A 13465-nucleotide genomic window follows, 5' to 3' on the forward strand; every position below is an offset into this window, starting at 1 on the left:
GTGTGACAGGGACTGTGTCCAGCCCAATTAGCTCCTATCATCCCCAGTGCTTAGTACAGTGCCTGGTACACAGTAAGCATTTAACAAATATCTTTTTTTAAAAAAAAAAAAAATCCCTGTGGAAACAAGGACCTCTTCGGGGGCCAGAGAGGGAGATGAAAGCTGGACCTTTCCAGAGACCATCCTCCTTCCCAGTTCCAAACTTCAGTCGCCCAATTCCCCCATTCTGAAAAGGGGTGGCAGGGGCCCATGTATCCGTGGCAACACTGGTTCCCGAGGAAGAAAGCCTCTTCTGTCCCGTAGCAGGGTTGGGGAACAGGAGTCGGCATGGGAACACCGGAGTGTTTCTGACTCACCGGGTTTGGTTTGGTTTTTGTGGTTTTGAAGTGCTCACTATATGTCACGCACCGTTCTAAGCGCTGGGGTAGATACAACTTATTCCCTTTCCCACATGGTGCTCGCCGTCAAATGGGGGGAGAATAGGTATCGAATCCCCATTTTGTAGTTGAGACTGAGGCATAGGGAAGTGACTTGCCCGAGGTCACACAGCACAGTCGGCGAGCGGTGGAGGTGGCATTAGAATCCAAGTTCTCTGCCTTCCGGGCCTGTGCTTTTTCTGTTGGCCACGCTGCTCTCGTTGCTGGCCAAGAGGTCGGGCGACGGGTCTTGGGAAGGTGATCACACGCCGAAGGGCCTGCTTCGGTCATCCCAGCCCCTTCGGGTCGAAACTCCACCTCTCTCAGTTTGGGGGCCTGTTCTCTCTCCCGGGTATCAGACCTGAGCTGGCCCAAAGTCCAGAAGATACTTTCCACCTCACACCTTGTTTGCCCCAAAGCACCCGTGCTGCAATCGAAGAATCGCCCCCAGATTTTCAGGCTATGCCGGAGAAGTCGAATCACTCCCAGTGAGCCACACAAGTACGCGCTGGAGAAACCATCACTTCCACGCACATCACTGAAAAAGCCAGGTCAATCAGTAATATTTATTGTGCACTTGCTGGGTGTAGGACGCTGTATTAAGTGATTGGGAGAATTACAATATAAGAGACACATTCCCTGCCCACAACGAGCTTACAGTCTAGAGGGGAAGACAGGCGTTAATATAAAGAAATTACGGTTGTGCTGTGGGGTTGAGGAGGGAGTGTATAAAGGAAGCAAATCGGGGCAGTTGCAGAAGGGAGAGGGTGACAAACTCCCAGTGAGAGAGACAAGCTGGAGTAGTCAAGTCGCTCCCAGTGAGACAGTCCCTGTCTCTCACACCACCAATCAAGCCACAAGATCAGCTAAATAATGAGAAGCAATGTGACATAGTGCAAAGAGGCCTAGGTGTCAGAGGACCTGGGTCCTAATGCTGGCTCTGCCTCTTACCTGCAGTGTGAACTTGGATAAGTCACTTCTCTGTGCCTCAGTTCCCGCATCTGCAAAATGGGGATTCGATACCTGTCCTCCCACCTACGGAGACGGTGAGGCCCGTGTGGGACCTGATTATCTTGGATTTACCCCCATGTGCTTCAAAATGATCATCATTACTACTACTGTCATTAACCAGGCCAAGCACAGGAAGGGGTGGCCACAGTGAGGCTGTCTGCCTGGAAACTTTATGCAATAAGTCACATAAAACACTGGGCGTTTGAAAACATTAGTCTGGTCCGAGCTGTCCTCACAGCATATTCGAAGTAGTCAGAAGGAGACAGAAATACGAATAGCGAGATGGTGGAGAAAGAGGCCTGACAGAAAGACTTCAGCCTCTTGGTATAAAAACATTAAATCACAGAACTTCCTGCCCAGGTTTTAGGGTAAAAAATGACCAGCTCACAGCGGGGCAGGACTGTTTCCAGAAGAACACGTCCTGGAACCACGGCCCCCGTCTTGCCGTCCGGCCCTTACAGTCCTCAATCCCTTCGCCTGGCGGCTCCTTGAAGGCGGGGAACGTAATAATGAGTGTGATATTTATTAAGCGCTTACTGTGTGCCAGGCCCTGTACTAAGCTCCGAGGTGGATACGAGCACTTGGGGCTTCCGGTCTTAATCCCCACTGTACAGATCAGGGAATTGAGACACAGAAGTGAACCGATTTGCCCAAGGTCGCATATGACAGACAAACGGCAGAGCCGGGATTAGAACCCATGACCTTATAATCATTTTGGTGTTTGTTAAGTGCTTACTATGTGCCAGACACTGTATTAAGCTCTGGGGTGGATACAAGCAAATCGGGTCGGACACGGTCCCTGTCCCACGTGGGGCCGAGGCCCGGGCCCACGCTCTACCCACCGGGCCGCGCTACTGCGGCCGGCTGCCGCCATCGTCCTCTCCCAAGCGCTCAGGACGGCGCGGGGCTTCCAACGAGTCTCCCCGACGGGCCCCTGGCCTCCGCCTGCCTCAGATGGGCCGAGGGGGCAAGAGCGGGGGGCCGCTTTTGGCGGACCCCGGGCCAGCGTTCCGGCGGGGTCTCCTCGGCGTGCGTCCCCCGGTGGGCCAACATGATCCTCTCATCCCGGAAGCTCTTCTCGCACTTGCCGCATTTATGGGGTTTCTCCGGGCGCAGTCTGTGCTGGGCCGGGGCTCGGCCCTCCCGCTCCCCGGCCCCCGCCCCGGGACCCTGGTGGGTCCGCAGGTGGCTCTTGAGGTGCTGCTTCTGGCTGCAGGTCTTCCCGCACTGGGCACAGGAGTAGGGCCGCTCGCCGCTGTGGACCCTCCCGTGGATGATCAGGGTCTTCTTGTCCTTGAACCTCTTGCCGCAGTCGGGGCAGGGGAAGGGCCGCTCACCGGTGTGGATGCGCCGGTGGCTGACCAGGTGGTGCTTCTGGCTGAAGCTGTGGCCGCACTGGACGCAGGAGAAGGGCCGCTCGCCGGTGTGGGTGCGCCGGTGGCTGAGCAGGTGGTGCTTCTGGCCGAAGGTCTTCCCGCAGTCCCCGCAGTGGAAGGGCCTCTCCCCGCCGTGGATCCTCTGGTGGGACACGAGGATCTGCTTCAGCCGGAAGCGGCTCCCGCACTGAAGGCAGGCGAAGGGCCTCTCGGCCGTGTGGCTCCTCTGGTGCTTCGTGAGGTCGCGGCCCTTGCGGAAGGTTTTCTCACACCGGGGGCAGGTGTGGGCCTTCCTGGGGGCCGGGTGGCCCCTGTGGGGCCTGGCGGGAAGGGGCTTCGGAGGGGGCTCCCTCCCCGGCCGGGCGGCCCGCTCCCCCACGTGGGTTTTCTGGTGCCGTTTCAGATCCCCCTTGGAGGGGAAGCCCTTCCCGCAGTCGGGGCACTTGAAGGGCCGCTCCCCGGTGTGACTCCGCTCGTGGATGGTCAGCGCCGTGTTGCTCTTAAAGCTCTTGTCGCACTCCGGGCAGGTCGGGGGCTTCTTTCTCGAGGGGAGGCCCCGGAGGGTCCCGCCGGGGGGTTTCTCAGCCAGATTTCCTCCAGGGAGCTTCTGTTCCGTGGGGGGTTTCCTTCTTGTCGCCCAACCCGGAGTCCTCACCGAGACCCGGGATGCCGGGGCGTCGGCGTCGCTTCCGGCACCTAAGCGGTCCTCCCTTTGAACCCGGGCACCGCCACCTGCGGAAGGACACGAGCATCCGGATGCAATCGCTTCCGGGGGCGACTGCACCTCCCGCTCCCAGGCCAGCAGCGGTCCCCTTAATCCCACATGGACCCTGGGGGCGTTCAGGGAGAGCTATGATGGGAGATTATTTTTGTTATTATTATAAATGGTATCTTCTCATCGCTTGCTATGTGCCAGGCACATATATAAGCTAATATAAAGATATAGATATAAGCTAATTAAAGTGGACACAGTCCTGTCACAGCCTTAATCCCCACTTCACAGATAAGGTAACTGAGGCACAGAGAAGCGAAGTGACGTGCTCGAAGCCACCCAGCAGATGAGTGGGGGAGCCAGGATTAGAATCCAGAGCCTTCTGATTCCCAGGCCTGTGCCATATCCCCTAGGCCATGCCGTTTCTCGCCCCTCTAGACTGTGAGCTCGCTGTGGGCAAGGAGTGTCACTGTTTATTGTATTGTCCTCTCCCAAGTGTTTAGTACAGTGTTTCTGCACACAGGAAGTGTTTAATAAATACGATTGAATGAATGAATGAATGAGTGAATGAATGATTCCTCAAGTGACCCAGAATCTAGATTCTGTAGAAGTGTGACCTTGGTCAAGTCACTTAACCTCCAATGGCCTCAGTTGTGTCCTCTGTAAAATGGGGATAAAACACCTGTTCTCCCCACGTCTTGAGCGTGGGTCAAGCATCCCGCGTGCTTATCTGTTCTCGGCCCAAGCGATCAATCCATCAGTCGGATTTGTTGAGCATTTACCATGTGCAGCACACTGTTCTAAGCGCTCGGGAGAGTAGAGCGTGACAGAGTTGGTAGACGACTTCCCTTCCCACAACGAGCTTACAGTCTAAAGGGGGAGGCAGACTTTAAAACCGAGGACGAATAAGGACGGGGGGGCTGAAGGTGAGGTGAATACAGTAAGTGCTTAATAAGCATCGTATCGAGGACGGTGGCCAATTTACAGCCCAGCAGCGGGGCCGTTGGGTGGGTGGGTGGGTGGGGGAATTCTGAGCAGGGACTGACCTGAGGAGCGTCTCTGGGGCTGCCTCCGTACCGGGCGACCTTGCGGCTCTCCTACCCCCAGCTCTTCGTCCCGTTCGATTTGACAGATGAGATCAGGTTTGGCAGCAGGACACCCTAAAAAGGGAAACCGAAGGGTAAGGCGGGGAGCTAGACTCTGAATGGTAGCCAGGGTACCGGTCTGAAGATGCAAACCCCCATCCCGGCCCCGCGGTGAAAATTAATTGAAAACCTCCATGAAACTTTCCCTGATGAACCCGACTCCGGCCCTCCCATCATTCCCAGCCCCCGGGACCCCTGCCGATTTCTGGGATGCACTGTGGGTGTTTCTGTTTGGGAAGCAGCACGGCCTAATGGAAGAACACAATGGAAGGCCTAATCAACTAGGCCGTACGGTTAGTGCGTACGATCCCTGCCCTCAAGGAGTTTACAGTCCAGCACGCTTCAGCCCAAACTTTCCTCAAGGAGCTTACTATGGAGCTCAAACCTTTTTCCGTCACTCAACTCTGGGACCCGGGAAGGTTCTTTGCAGGGGTTTCCGCGTGGGACGTGGAGGCTGTAAAGGAGGATCCAAAGTGGCCCCATACCCAGCGAAGCCACCAGCTCGTAGTTGCCCCGCATCACGTCCCGGTAGAGCTCCTTCTGCCGCCCGTCCAGCGCCGCCCACTCCTCCCGCGAGAAATAGACGGCCACGTCCTCGAACGTCACCGGCACCTGCAACGGAGATCCCCCCCCCACCCCCGGCCTGTGGCTGTTGGTGCTGTGGGGTGCGGGGGAAGACCGAAACCGGTTCCAGACACCCGGTCCCTTCCGGAGATGAAAGGTGGGTTTTAAACGCCTCCCAGAATCCTCCGCTTCCAGCAAGCCCCCTCTCCTTCTGCCTCCTCTGCCCCTCGGTTTTGAAGTGTTCTAGCTTCAGTCCCTTCTAGAAATAAATGAAGAAAAATTCAATGAAGGGAAGGCTACGGGCGTCAGAAAAATAATCAGCGCTGTTGTCACGGAAACCCTGGCACCGAAACCGTGAGCAACCGTCCGAGGTGGTCAGCGGGCAGTGGTGAACTGCTTCCCCGGCCTTCTCTGGGAGGGGGCTACCACCCCCGGCCCGCCACCGCCAGCCCCCTTGCAGCTTTGGGCTACCTCACCCTCCTCTCAGAGCCATGCCTGAGGCACAGACTCCCAGTTCTCCCCTCTTCCCAGCAGCTGGGAATTGCCAATCGTGGACAGACGGGACGGGTACAGAGCCCCCTCCCAGTCTCCCCTGCACCTCAGGTGCCAGCTTGCTGCCAACCCTGGGTTCTTTGAGGGCAGAGCTCCCTGCGGGGACCGTTGAGGGTCTAGCAACGACCACCCGACAGGACCCAGACCCGCTCAGGGCCAACGGGCTCCAGGCAGATCCACAGGGACGGGGCTGATCGTCTCCTCTGGCCCCTGACCCCCAAGGATGCCCGGGCCGGGGAGGGTCCCCGGACCGGTCACTTGGGTAGAACGAGAAGGAATGAGGTTCGACTGCAGCGAGAGGAATCTGGGTTAGGCCCAAAAAGGGCTTCCTCAAAGTGTAGACCGTTGAACCCAGAGATAGAGTTGTGGAATCTCCTCATGTGGAGATCCTGACGGCAGGAGAGCGTAAGCAGAGGCAGGCGGAGAGATGAACTGAATGGCCTCTGCTTGGTCTCTCTAGCCCAAAATCCCGAAAGAGGAAGCCCCCGACTCTTGTGCTGGACCTCCGTCCGGTGGCTCGGCCTTGACCCCGATGGGCCTGTGGTTGAGGGGGCCCCGAGGACGGGGTTCAGGCAGGAGACTGGATCGAACTGCCCCATTTTGAGTTGGCCTGGCAGCCCCGACCACCGATACCTCCTGCCTGATCCTCCTCCCCCGCCGTCCCGCTCCCTCTCCCCACATTAACCTTAACCCACCCGGACCCCAGTGGCGCTCCCCCGGCCCACCCCCCTCCACCCCGGTCACGAGTCTGGGACATCCGGGACATCCACCACTCCACCCCGTCTCTCCCAACCGGCTTCACTAGTCTAAAGTAAGTGAGATGCCCTCCTTTTTTTTTATAACGGTATTTATTAAGCGCTTACTATGTGCCAGGCACTGTTCTAAGCGCAGAGGTAGATACAGGATCATCAGTTTGGAGTCAGCCCATGTCCCACAGGGGACTCCCAGAGAAGTGAAATGACTTACCCAAGGTCACCCTGCAGATAAGTGGCGGAGCTCATATTAGAACCCAGATCCTTCTGAGTCCCAGGCCCGTGCTCTCTCCACCAAGCCACACTGCCTGCCCTTAGAGGGTACCTGCCTGGCCCGGAGAGAGAGGGAGGAGCCCGGCACTGATGGGGGAGGTGGTCAGCGGGGGACCCCTTCCCCCGATTTTCAGGGGTTTGTTCCCTGTGCCAGGCCGGATCTGCAAAAAGGGCAGCTCAGGACTCGCACCTGCCCAGAGAGGGGGCCCGCGGATATGGGCCGTCAGGAGGGACCAGGTCGGTGGGCTTGGCCCTTGGTGAGCCCACTGTGGCCCGGCTCCCTCGGTCACTGCTCCCTCTCCCCAACCCGGAGCCTTGCAGCCGGCTCCCTGGGGGGCTGGGTAATACTGGTATTTGTTATTTAAGTGCTTACTATGTGCAGAGCACTGTTCTAAGCGCTGGGGTAGATACAGGGTGATCAGGTTGTCCCACGTGAGGCTCACAGTCTTCATCCCCATTTTACAGATGAGGGAATTGCGGCACAGAGAAGTGAAGTGACTTGCCCAAAGTCGCCCAGCTGACAAGTGGCGGAGGCGGGATTAGAACCCATGACCTCTGACTCCTAAGCCCGGGCTCTTTCCACTGAGCCACGGTACCCCTTCCCCCAGCAGCAGCAAGGAGGGGGGTGAAGACCAGGTGCCCCAACAACCCTCCCTCAGGTCTCGGGGCAGCACCCCCCACCCCACGACCCTAGGGTGGGATTCTGGACCCCGGATTTGCCCCTAACCTGAGAAGCATTCATTCATTCATTCATTCATTCAATCGTATTTACTGGGAGCTTACTATGTGCAAATCCCTGCGCTAAGCACTCGGGAGAGTACAATAGAGCAACAAACAGAATAGAGCTCGGGCCTGGGAAGGACCTGGGATCTCATCCCAGCTCCGCCACTTATCTGCTGTGCGACCTTGGGCCAGTCGCTCCTCCGTGCCTCCGTTCCCTCATCTGTAAAATGGGGATTACGACTGTGAGCCCCACGTGGGCCAGGGGCTGCGTCCAACACGATTATTCTATTCCTGATTCTATTTATTTGCTATTGTTTTAATGAGACGTTCATCCCCTCGATTCTATTTATTGCTTATTGTTCTCGCCTGTCCGGCTCCCCCGATTAGACTGCAAGCCCGTCGAAGGGCAGGGCCTGTCTCTATCTGCTACCGATTTGTCCATTCCAAGCGCTTAGTACAGTGCTCCGCACCTAGCAAGCGCTCAATAAATACGCGTGGCTCAGTGGAAAGGGCCCGGGCTTGGGAGTCAGAGGTCACGGGTTCGACTCCCGGCTCTGCCACTTGTCGGCTGTGGGACTGTGGGCGAGTCGCTTCTCTGGGCCTCAGTTTCCTCATCTGTAAAATGGGGATTAACTGGGAGCCTCACGTGGGACAACCTGATGGACCCTGTATCTCCCCCGGCGCTTAGAACGGCGCTCTGCACATAGTCCTTCAACATTATGACGAATGAACAGCTTGGATGTCCCCCAGTTCTTAATGCAGGGCCTGGCACCTGGTAAGCGCTTAATAGAGGTCATAAAAAACCAACCCCTGCCCAGGGATTCCTAGTGACCCCTTGCTGGACCCCTCCCGTCTCTCCCCTGGCCTGGGGGCTTCAAGAGACCCCCCCACCCCCACGTCACCACCCCGCCGCGGGACGAGGATCCTTTACCTGAGCCATCTCCCGGCTGTCCGGCCCCGACTTGGGGGGCCACTCCGGTGTCCAGGCCATCTCGGGGAGACCCGGGCCTTCCCCCTCCTCCTTCCAGGGATGCAGACATGGGGGAGGAGAGACAGGAAGGACAAAGGAGGAAGAGGAAGGTCGGGAAGCCCGGGGACGGGACTAGGAGATGCAGGAGACCGGGAAGGCGGGACCGTCCGGCGCTGCATCAGCCGGGGGAAGAGCCGCAGCCCGCTCCTCCCCCGGCCCTGCGCTGGACGATCAGGGGTTCACCCGTGGGGGGGTTTGGGGGGGGGGCTTTAAGGCTTGATCCGGGGGCTTCTGGGAGCTGTAGTTTCTTGGGGTTCCGTGGGAACGACCCCTAGGCCCCGCCCCGTCTCCGCCGTCCAGCCCGAGGCCCGGTAGGATGCACCGCCCTAGCCGCGTTCTTTCATTCAGTCGTATTTACTGAGCGCTTGCTGGGTGCAGAGCACTGTAATAATATCCGATGGTATTTATTGAGCGCAGAGCACTGTACCGCGTGGCTCAGTGGAAAGAGCCCCCGCTGGGGAGTCCGAGGTCATGGGTTCGAATCCCGGCTCCGCCACTTGGCAGCTGGGTGACTGTGGGCGAGTCACTTCACTTCTCTGGGCCTCAGTGACCTCACCTGGAAAATGGGGATTAAGACTGTGAGCCCCACGGGGGACAACCTGATTCCCTTGTGTCTCTCTGGCTCTGCACAGAGTAAGCGCTTAACAAATACCAACGTTATTATTATTATTAAATACTATCGATGGATTGATTGATCAGAACCCGGGCTCCAATATGCCCTGCCGCATCCTAATCCCCGCCCATCCCGCTCCACAACCAATCGTTGCTCAGGGGCCTCCTCCCCAGCCCCCTTCGGAGGGGGGGGTGATTGACAGGCCATTAAATAATCCCCCCCCCCGTCCCCCGCCCTGGTAGTCGCTTATTACAGCTCTCGCACTTGGGGGGAGCTCAGGAGGTCAAACCCGATTTTTTTTTTTTCCCCCCCCAGGTCCCGAAAAATCCCGTTGAGATCCCAGGGTCCGGCTCCGCGCATGCTCCCGCCTGGCCCGTTATCTGCCAGCTGAGGAGCGGAGCGCTTCGCGGAGGTCGGGTTTGCAGGAGCCAGGCGTCCGGGGGCTCCCTCCGTCCGGCTCCCGCCATGACGGCGCACTCCTTTGCAGTCCCGGTGATCGTCTTCACCACCTTCTGGGGCCTCATCGGCATCGCCGGGCCCTGGTTCGTGCCCAAGGGACCCAACCGTGGGTAAGAGAGCCAAGCATCCCCAGGCCTGGACCCTCCTCTTGCCTCCGCGGCCGCCCGCGAGACCTCATTTCCTCTCCTCCCTGAGTTCCTCTCTCTCTCTCTCCTCCATCTGTCGCTTCCATTCACCTCCTCCCCTCTCCTGTTTAGCGATAATAATAATGATGCTATTTGTTCATTCATTCATTCAAAAGTATTTATTGAGCGCTCACTATGTGCAGAGCACTGGACTAAGCGCTTGGAATGGACTGTTCGGCAACGGAGACCATCCCTGCCCAATGGCGGGCTCGCAGTCTAATCGGGAGAGACAGACGGACAAAAACAAGACAACATAATCACGATAAATAGAATCAAGAGGATGGACACCTCATTAACAAAATAAATAAGGAAGTAAAAAATATAGACAGATGAGCCCAGTCCTGAGGGGAGGGAGAGGAGCAGAGGGAAAGGGGTTTAGCGCTTACTACGTGCCAGGCACCGTACTAAAGGCTGGGGTGGATACAGGCGAATCGGGTTGGACACAGTCCCTGTCCCACGTGGGGCTCACAGTTTCAATCCCCATTTTAGAGATGAGGAAACTGAGGCCCAGAGAAGTGAAGTGATTTGCCCGAGGTCACACAACAGTCAAGAAAATCCAAGTCCCCGATCTGTCCCCGAGCTAGCTCTGGCCACCCCCTATAGGGACATATTTTTGGCTCTTATTGACCAGTTATCCTGTTCCTCTAGTCTGTAAGCTTATTACGGGCAGGGAATGTGTCTGCTAATTCTGTCGTGCTGCACTCTCCCAAGTGCTTCATTACAGCGCCCTGCACATAGTAAGCGCTCCATACATACCACTGACTGACTTGTACACTATCTTTTTTTAAAATGGCATTTATTAAGTGCTTACTATGTGCCAGGAGCCATACTAAGTGCTGGGGTAAATACAAGGTAATCAGGTTGGACACAGTCCCTGCCCCACATGGGGCTCACAGTGTTAATCTCCATTTTATAGATGAGGGAACTGAGGCCCAGAGAAGTGAAGTGACTTGCCCAGGGTTTCACAGCAGATGATATCTGTACCGATTCTTCCCCCCTTCACCCTCTCCTGGTGTCCCCAGGGAAGGGCTGATCCCCCTGAAAAGCTGAGTGGGAAGAGAGAATCTTCTTTTCCTCTTCTCATCTTATTTCTTTCCCATCTTATTTTCCTCTTCCTCTTCCCATCCTCCCCACCAATTCCCGTGACCTCTCCTCTCTCATGTTTCAGGGTGATCATCACCATGCTCGTCTGCACCGCCGTCTGCTGTTATCTCTTGTAAGTAGCTCTGCGGGAAGTCCGGCACTCAGACCCCATGACCCCAGCCTTCCCTGACTTCACTAAGCAGATTCACTTTGGATTTCTGGGTTCAACTCATTCACTCAGGCCTATTTATAGAGCGCTTACTGGGTGCAGAGCACTCTACTAAGCACTTGGGAGAGGACAATATGACAAGAGTTGGAAGACACGGTCCATGACCACACAAACTGAGAGTCTAGAGGGGGAGACTGATGTTAATATTAATTAATAAATTATGAACACTCTGGAGGGAGTGGTGAATAAAGGGAGAAAATCCAAGTGCAGAGATGATGATGAAGGGAGTAGGAGAAGAAATGAGGGCTTAGGTGGGGAAGGCCTTCGGAGGAGAGGTGTCTTCAAATAAGGCTTAGCTTACGTAGCTTCACTGACCTCTCCAGTCTGCTCTGCCAAAGAGGTGCTCCCATCTCTCTAGATCCCGTGAGCCTCCACCTCCCCATTATCCCCACCCCAGGCGACTGAATCCTGTCTGTCCAGCCAGAGTCCCTGTTGTCCCCAGACTCACCGTTTCTGACCTCTGATCCCGGCAGCTGGCTCATCGCCATCCTGGCCCAGCTGAACCCCCTGTTTGGCCCTCAGCTGAAGAATGAGACCATCTGGTATGTGCGCTTCCTGTGGGAATGACAGGCCACCGCCCCTGGGACAAGGTAGGAGAGCCAAACACCAGTGGGTTGTGGTTTCTTTTAATGGTATTTGTCAAGCGCTTGCTTTGTGCCAGGCACTGTCCTAAGCACTGGCGAAGATCCAACGTAGTTTGGCCTCAGTCCCTGTTTTATGTGAGGCTCACCATCTTAATCCCCATTTTACAGATGAGGTACCTGAGGTACAGAGAAGTGAAGAGCAAGGTCACAGAGCAGACAAGTGGAGACACTGGGGTTAGAACCCAGGTCCTCTGACTCCCTGGCCCGGGCTCTTTCCGCTAGGCCGCACTAGGGAGTGAAGGGAGAATGTTGTTCTCCAGCCACGGTTGTGGTCTCCTGGTCAGGCCATAAGGGTTGTGGGAACGTTTTCTATTTTGAAGGCTCTTTGCCTTCCAGCAGAGGTACCACTCACGGTCTGCCTGCTCAAAACCTTGGCTGGGATGATTTTTGGCTCCTCAGGAGCCTGGAGGTGGGGGAAGAAGGGAGAGGGCCCTAAAGGTCTTGGAAGACCCTTGGAAAGAGGATAGAATGCCTTGGAGGGAACAAGGGGTCTCGGGGCTCCCCTCCTGGGACACTGAAGGAGAGGGTCTGGGGATGAAATGTTTGGGGAAAGGGGTGATCTTGCAGTGGGAGCTGTTAACACGTATGTTCTTCCTCAGCTACCCGAATCTTCCCATTCAGATGGAGCTCTGCCCTACGGCAAGCGTGTCCCAGCGTCCTCCCGCCCGTCTCCGTTCCTCCGTCGTGCTGCCCGTGGGGATCCAGAAACAATCACGTCCCACCCATATCAAGGCCACAGCCACCGTTTTAGAAAACTTCCTCTAGGGAGAAATCCAGATCAGCCAACACCTGGGGACCCCTCTCCATAACCACTCCTTTGAGCCTTCAGGGATCACGGGGGGGGGGGTCCTGGCTGAGCCTGTACCCCAAAACTAAGCCCGCCCTTGACCAGAAGCCCTCCCTCTCCAGCTGCTGGTTCCAGTTGGTAACCAGGTCGGGTCCTGGCACCATGTTGCAAGCAAGAACTCTGTTCTGTCTTCTCCATGTACCGTGAACTCCCCGTCCCTGGGCCAGCAGGGGTGGGCATGGGGAGGAAAGCAGACTCATTATTTATTTTTATTTTATGCTCTATTTATTAGGCACCTAATTGTTGGTGGTCTCGTATAAAATGTTGTGTAGCCCCCGACTCTGACTGCTTAAGGAAGCCCCCCTGCCCGCGTTTCCCCGACCTTGTCCATCCTTTGTGCCCAAGCCAGGAGCTGGAGAGTTGGGTGGGGTGGTGTCAGACAGTCAGGCTGAGGGAATTCTTTTCACCAGGTCCCTGTAGGGATTCTTCCCGCCCCCCAACCTTTCCCGGGCCTAGAGAATCCCCATTCTAAGCCTGACTGGCCTGGTGACGGTGACACTGTTCTTGTTCCACTGGTTTGCCGGGGACTGCCCGTCCCTGAAGAAGGATGTTGAGATTGCCCATGGGCACAACGCTGGGGCAAGAGAAGGTCAAAGTTGCCTGTGACAAAAGATCCCCAACAGTGGACCAGCTGCAGGGAGGAAGGTTCAGGGTTCCCTCATTTGTCTCCCTACTGCATCGCAACCCCTTCCTCCAACTCCAATGTCTCGAGGTAGTCCCGGGACACCTCCCCGCCTCACTGTCTGGCCTTCCGAGTGTTTGTTCTTAACATAGAGAATGATCCTTATGAATGTGCAATAAATCAGGACCCCCAAACTTCTCTCTGGCCTGCTGCATTTCATTCTTCAAAA

At 56.5% G+C, this 13465-nt stretch overlaps 2 protein-coding genes across 2 annotated transcripts; one reads left to right on the plus strand and one right to left on the minus strand.

Annotated features, from left to right (window-relative positions):
* Nucleotides 1-2198: 2198 nt before the first annotated feature.
* On the minus strand, nucleotides 2199-8760 carry LOC100082944 (gastrula zinc finger protein XlCGF57.1-like). Its single transcript, XM_029077581.1, has 4 exons — nucleotides 8456-8760; nucleotides 5146-5272; nucleotides 4562-4675; nucleotides 2199-3535 (listed from the first exon to the last, which is right to left on the minus strand). The coding sequence occupies exons 1-4, from the start codon at nucleotides 8513-8515 to the stop codon at nucleotides 2319-2321; spliced, it is 1518 nt and encodes a 505-aa protein (XP_028933414.1). The 5' UTR covers nucleotides 8516-8760; the 3' UTR covers nucleotides 2199-2318.
* A 642-nt stretch (nucleotides 8761-9402) lies between these two features.
* On the plus strand, nucleotides 9403-13434 carry ATP6V0E2 (ATPase H+ transporting V0 subunit e2). Its single transcript, XM_001513485.5, has 4 exons — nucleotides 9403-9736; nucleotides 10980-11027; nucleotides 11597-11713; nucleotides 12367-13434. The coding sequence occupies exons 1-3, from the start codon at nucleotides 9633-9635 to the stop codon at nucleotides 11688-11690; spliced, it is 246 nt and encodes an 81-aa protein (XP_001513535.3). The 5' UTR covers nucleotides 9403-9632; the 3' UTR covers nucleotides 11691-11713; nucleotides 12367-13434.
* The last annotated feature ends 31 nt before the right edge of the window (nucleotides 13435-13465 follow it).

The sequence above is a fragment of the Ornithorhynchus anatinus genome, chromosome 13 (genome assembly GCF_004115215.2).
Source record: "Ornithorhynchus anatinus isolate Pmale09 chromosome 13, mOrnAna1.pri.v4, whole genome shotgun sequence".
NCBI lineage: Eukaryota > Metazoa > Chordata > Mammalia > Monotremata > Ornithorhynchidae > Ornithorhynchus > Ornithorhynchus anatinus.